The 6,529-nt window shown below is 44.8% G+C and overlaps 1 protein-coding gene across 3 annotated transcripts in view; it reads right to left on the bottom strand.

Moving 5' to 3' along the window:
• The window catches only part of FAM120C (family with sequence similarity 120 member C), a 144,418-nt gene extending 139,528 nt beyond the window's left edge, over positions 1–4,890 (bottom strand). For 2 of the 3 annotated variants that reach the window (XM_073227964.1, XM_073227963.1), the window contains exon 1: positions 3,850–4,890. In XM_073227964.1, the coding sequence (XP_073084065.1) occupies positions 3,850–4,548 (699 nt within the window). In that variant the 5' untranslated portion in view covers positions 4,549–4,890. The remainder of the gene's footprint in view (positions 1–3,849) is intronic. The other variant, XM_037010375.2, reaches the window with a different exon arrangement.
• Positions 4,891–6,529: the final 1,639 nt, after the last annotated feature.

The following is a 6,529-nucleotide window of genomic DNA, read 5'->3' on the forward strand; positions in this document are numbered from 1 at the left end:
TGTATAAAACAAAGTAAACAGTGTGGTGGAATTGTGAGCAATACAGACCCAGAACAAGAATTTTTATCCACCATTTACTAGTATCCAGACCAAAGAAAAATTGTTTCACTTCTTTGCACCTCAGTTATTCAACTGTTAAGTGGGAAGAATACCATTCATTCTTGGAAGATTGTGAGGATTAAATGAGGTATTTAAGAAACACTTTATATAAAACTCAGTGCTCAAGAAGTAGTAATAATTACTATTCTGGTCATTTTTTCCTACCATTAGACCACCTAAAAGAGTCACTGACTTTTCAGAATGTGTCTATGATTGAGGATAAGTAAATAATCAGGAGGCATAATAACAACCACTGCTATGCTGTATTTTGGAGAACAAAAGCACAAAATAACATCAGCTCTTGGTCAGACTTCTCAAACTTTGCTCATCCATGTACCACCAACAGGACTTCTGCCACATGCAAGCACTGCAACTTAATACTTTTCTTCAAATGAACTCACTTCTCTTTAATCAGCCCCATTTTAAACAATTACAGCTGTGAAATGGTGCATTTGATGTGTTTTCTTTTTTTCCAAATATATATTAACCATTAAAACAAAGCATTTAACCCCTTAACCATCCTACATCATCTCCTAAATCACACTCTAAAACTGCTTGGGCTGAAATCAGACTAGCAATTTGTCAGTTTACTCAATTTTTCTGTTACTGCCCATTACCATTTACAAAGGTTTGCAGAACATAGAAATGAAACCAACCAAATGATGAAATTCATCCCAATAATATACACTGAATTTTTTCACAGGAAGTCCCAAGTTGTCTAAAACTAAACAGACAATCCAGCAATTTATCTTTTATTTAATCCTTCCACCTCTATTTTCTCTATCACAAATGAAAATGAGATTGGGGAAAAAAGGCCCATGTTGTGACCTAAGAACAAAACCAAGGGGAGGAAAAATAAGGCAGTGGGTTTTGTTCTGAAGCACTAGCATTTCAGTCAAAAGAACGGTTAGCATGCACATCACCCAAGTGAAAAACTGCTGTCTTTAAGATAGCAGAACATTCCTCTGAAAAGTCAAACTACCATTTGTTATGAACCAATACCTTTCAAATCCATGCTTGAAACCAGAAAGTTCTCCTACACTCCAATAACAAAAATCATTGACCAGATCAGGAGAGAACTTCACTGACTGATAACATCTACAGATATTTTACATATGCAATTTTGGAGCCTGTCTTAAATCTAATATATTAAGAGCCATACTACTTGCTTTTTAAAAGATCAAAGAGTTTGTTTATAATCTAGCATGGGGAATAAGATTTATATATTCCCCAAATCGAGTTTCTCAGAACTGAAAAGGACACATGGGAATTTTTCCCCCAACATTTTATTATGAAAAATTTCAAGCATATGACAAAATTGAAATACTTTTACAGAGAACATGCATATACCCACCACTGAGATTCTACCATTTTTACTACATTTGCTTTATCGTGTATCAATCCATTTATCCAATCCATCTTATTTTTTGATGAACTAAGATTTTAAAAATGAGACTATATGTGATGAAGAATTTCAATAGGCCATTAAGATTGCTTCCCCAAAATTTTGACTGATGGGGTGCATGAACAAAAAGTTTGGAAACCATAAGCCCATACTCAGTGCTCAGTTCTCCTGCCAATCTCCTATCAAAATCTACTTCAGAGCTCACAGCAGGTAATTCTATGTCTCCACACCCTTGTCTACTATTTAAACTATCCTTTCCAGCCCTCTTCAAGGCTTAGTACCAATCTATGAAGCCTCCCCCCAACTTTCACACCCTTGCCCAGAATTAACCATGCACCCTTAAGGGGCCACATTTTTCATCATTTGCAGTTAGCTAACAATCTGCAACATGGTTTTCAGTCTGTCTGTTTTACTAAACCCTGACCTCCTTGAGGGCAGGGATCCCCTTATTTACTTCTGAATCCTCAGCAACCACCATAGTAGCAAGCACTTAATAAATGAATAATATAAATGAATGATCCACACCTGCCTTTACCCAGGAGCCACGGATGACTTTAGTTGAGTATAGGAATGATGGAATCACTTACATTCATCTTAGCGGTCCACTATTAAAAGACTGCATGGGCACAAATCTCAGCTTTACCATTTATTGCTGGGTGAGTCTGGGCAAGTTTCTAAACCTCCCTTGCCTCAGTTTCCTCATATGGAAAAAAGGTATGACACTGCTTCACAGGTTACTGTGAGGATCAAATGAGCTAATTTTGTTGTTGTTAAAGCACACAGATCAGCATCTTGCACATGGTGAGCATTTCATCAATGTTAGCCCCCAGCAGCCAGATTAATGACAATGAGGTACAAAGGCTGTAAAGCTTGGGTGGTGGCAGTGACGACAAAATGGCCATGAATGAATGATTACCTGAAAAATGTTCACTCAGGAAGGCAAGCAAATGAGTGTTACATTATTTTTTTCTCCTTTGTATGTTTGAGACAGCTCATGAGTGGATTTTTTTTTATTATTAAAAACATCTATAATCTACTCAGCCTGGGCACAAGGAGCCTGACATGACTGTACACTAACCGCATACTCTATGCCCGTCACAAGTTTCTCTATGCAGGTTTTTCAGTTTCTCAGCTGAAATTTTTTTCTCATTACTCCACCCAGCACAATTTCTTTAGTTTATGATTCCCACAATTTCTGTTCTGTCTCCTGAGCACATCCACAAGAGCCTTCCACCCTATCCAACCCTGTACTACTTTTATCTTCTTCCTGCCTATCTCCTTTACTTCTCAAGCCTTGCTATTCCCTACACGTATGAACTTGAAACTTAAGAGTATGGGAAAGCAACAGACAACAGCAGTGGTGCCAAGAACTGGGGAGACTGCCAAGCTGTTCCCCAGGTCCCATATGGCGACCAACTACATGCAGAAACTGGACTTAAGTGCCCATGGGGCCTCATACGCTTGATAATTCTTTTTGGTTCTCACTTTCTTTTTCCCACTTAAAGCAGCCTCCTCCCAAAACAGTAACCCATTCAAATCCAATCCATCCTTGAAGATGCAGGAGAGATCCAACTTCTTCAAGGAAGCCTCCTCTGACCACTGTAGCCCACAGATCTCCCCATCCACACACACAAAACAGGTACTGTACTTACAGTCTGTACCATAAAGCATAATCACATACATATTTTATACCATTAGATAAATATTTCATGTGTATATATTTGATTTTCCAAGGGTGGGAATCCATGTCTCATATCTCTCAAACTCCTTACTCACAATGGGTTAATACTTGTTGAACAGTGAACTCGATCAGTGGGATTTTTGTTTGTTTAGGCTAAAGCAGGAGGAAATGGGGTGCAATGAAAAAGGCTGAATGAACAGATGGGTAAAAAAACGCAGCACTGGGCCAAAATGGGGAGAAAAAGTTGTAGAAGAAAGGTGTTCAATTAACATTTGTTTAATTGATTTACTGCAAGGTTGGAAAGAGTAACACCAATTGGAAAAAATTGGAAAAAGGCATTTCAGCTTTAAGGAAGAAAAGAGTAGGAGCAAGATGGGGCCACAAAAGAAAATTCTGTTAAAACCTAGAGATAGGCCAACTGGATAAGTGCAGGTAAAGGGAGTTAGTGGGATCATACAGAGATGTGGTTATGTTGGTGAGCGAATCAGTAGGGGATGGTATGAAGAGGTGGGCAGATGGATAAAATGATTGAGTTAGGCAAGTGGGTTGGCTGACTGCGCGGTGGTAGGTATAAGCAAGGCAGGTTAGTAGGTGGGTAGTTAGTTGTTTAGTTAGGAGAGAATAGGTGTGGGGTGTATTATTTAGGCTCCGGCCTCTCCCTCACCTTGACCCGGAAGCGGATGAGTGCTAGCCTCACGCAGTGGCTCAAGCAGGCCGGTGGCAGGAACCAGGCCCGTGGAGGAGGGGTGCCTTTGTTGCCCACGTGTCCCACGATCAGTTGCGCTGTCTGCCGCTCAGCCTGGCACCGACGGCCCCACTCGGCCAGCCGGTCCTTGCCCAGGCCTCCTGGGAACATGACCACGAGCTCCAGACCGTCGCCACCAGGATAGGCACAAGCCTGGCACAGCGCTGATAAGTAGCCCAGCATGGCATTCCATTGGCCGCCACACACCCAGTCTGTCTGGTAGCCGCCATAAAGCCGCGGCAGAGCCGAGCCAGCGTCCACAAGCACCCGAGCCCGGGGCAGCGGAGGGGGCGGGGGGGGAGGAGGAGGGGGAGGAGGAGGAGGCGGCGGCGGCGGCGGCGGCGGCGGGTATAGCCCGAGGTGCGCCTGACCGTGGTGGTGGAAGTGGTGAGAAGGATGATGGTGCCGAGTCGGCCCTGTTCTCCCGGAGTAGGCAGCGGGCGGGAGCGGTGATTGCAGAGGCGCGGAGAACCTGGCGGCGAGTGGGGCCCCGGGAACTAGGGCGGCCGGAGGCGGCAGCTGGCGCGAGACCGTGCGCGCGAGTTTGAGGAGGTCCACGGGCACCACGGCCCCGGGACAGCGCTTCTCCAGGAACTCTTGGAAGCCCTGGACGCCCATGCTTCGTCGGCGGGCGGATGAGACAGCGGCTGCGCGAGCGGACTAGGCGGCGATCTGGGCGCGAAATAGGGGGCGGACGCGTGCGCACTCCCCGGGGGGCGAGAGGGCGGGCAAAGGATTCCGGAGGGGAGGGGTGAGAGAGTGAGGGCTGGGTGGGGAGGAGACCACAGGTTGATTTTGAGTGGAGAGAAGTGGTGAGGCCAACCGGACTCAGGAGACGCTGGAAGGATAAAAGGGATGAAAGGCTCTAGTCACTTCTCTCCACCCCACCGCCACTCTCCGGCCACTCTTCACCGGTAAAAAACGAGTGAAGCCTCTTTCTTCCACTTCTGGGAGCCATGTTTCTTCGTCTTCTCTATGGTACACACTTTCTAGCTCGAGGAGGAAAGGGGCGGAAGGGGCATCCTGGGAGTTGTAGTCCTCTCCTTTTCGGACTGGCGATACAGTCTCAGAACCAGATTACCATCCCTGTCAGCCCTTGCGCCCACAGGGTGACAAGTGGCGGGGCGTGACGATATGTTTAGGATTTGCGCTACAGCTCCTTGCGTCCTAGTTGCTTCACGCTATTTACCTTCTGTCCCAGGAAAAGGAGTGGGGGGAACGAAGTGATGCATCATGGGAAAGGAAGTAGAGTGGCTTAATTGACTTTGGGTAAAGTATGCTAAAATTCCCCAGTAAAGAGAATTTTTCTTTCGGGGGGGCGGGGGGGGGAATAATATGCGTAGTATTTAATGAATGACAAAGGACATATGAAACGTAAAAATAATAACCACCAATATTTCTCTAGTAAAGCACTTAGCTTTTACCTACTGTAATTTGTTGTGCCCAAAGTCACGAATCCCAGAAGACCACCAAGGAGCCAACACCTATGCAAAAGCAAAGAGCCTTTTTATTCGAGCTAGCTCGAGCTCAATCTCTCATCTACACCAACGAAGTGGCAAGATGCCAGAGAAAGAGAGAGTTTCAATACTACAAAGGTTTTATGGGGTTCTAGGGCAGTTGATGGGGTGATGGTCATGGCTCTGGCTGATTGGCTGGATCTAGGGGTAGTTGGTGGGGTGGTAGGTCGTGGCTCTGGTCAATTGGAAGGGTCTAAGGGTGGTGGGTGAGCTCCTTGTTGACTGGAGAGGAGAGAGACCAAGCTCTGATTGGGTGAAATAGGATCCAGGTCCTGATTGGCTAAGGTAGGATCCGGATCCCAATTGGCTGAAATAGAATCTGGGAGCTTGCCTTTTCATAATTCTTTTTAGAGTTGTTGGCCCCAATTTATGAATGATGAAATTTAAAATTATTTATTTGCCCAAGGAAACGTAGAGACAAAGTGAAATTGAATATCTCTTGTCCTCAGGGATTTCTTCCCTCAGGGACATAAGCACTAACACAAATTAGACTACAAGTTTTACCTTTCTGGTACTCAGCTACAGTGTCCTTCAGTCAGGACCTTTCTTTCCAGTCCCCATTGTGAATCTATCAGGGAGATCATGCATGTCGGTCCCCTCACTGCTTCTAAGCCGCAGACAAGGGAGGAGATGCGATTGAGTTGTTGAAGACCTGAAAGGACCAGGCAGGGGGCTCATGGCGTTACAGCTCAAGAGCAATGCCAAGAAGGCATTTCTAATATTTATTGAACAAATGAACTTACAATGAATTCAAAAATCCTTACCCGGCATTGAGTCTAGCCCAAGGTCGCGACGCTTCTCAAGGATACCAAACTGTGTGAAGGTGGCTCCAAGCCATGAGAACTGCTTTGGTTCTCATCACTCAGTCCTTGACTACACATCAACAGAGTGTGTGGGAAAAACAATCAAGTCATGTGTGCTTATACATTTGATTTCTACCTTACTTGAATTATGTATTAACCCCATCAATCCCACAATGCAAAGTAACCACAAGGGGTCCAATTCCATTTTTACAGAACCACAATCTTTTGAAAAATCTATTTTCAGCATGCTCCTAAGTTGATTCTGATGTAGCACAGTCT

The sequence above is a fragment of the Manis javanica genome, chromosome X (assembly GCF_040802235.1).
Source record: "Manis javanica isolate MJ-LG chromosome X, MJ_LKY, whole genome shotgun sequence".
NCBI classification, from domain to species: Eukaryota; Metazoa; Chordata; class Mammalia; order Pholidota; family Manidae; genus Manis; species Manis javanica.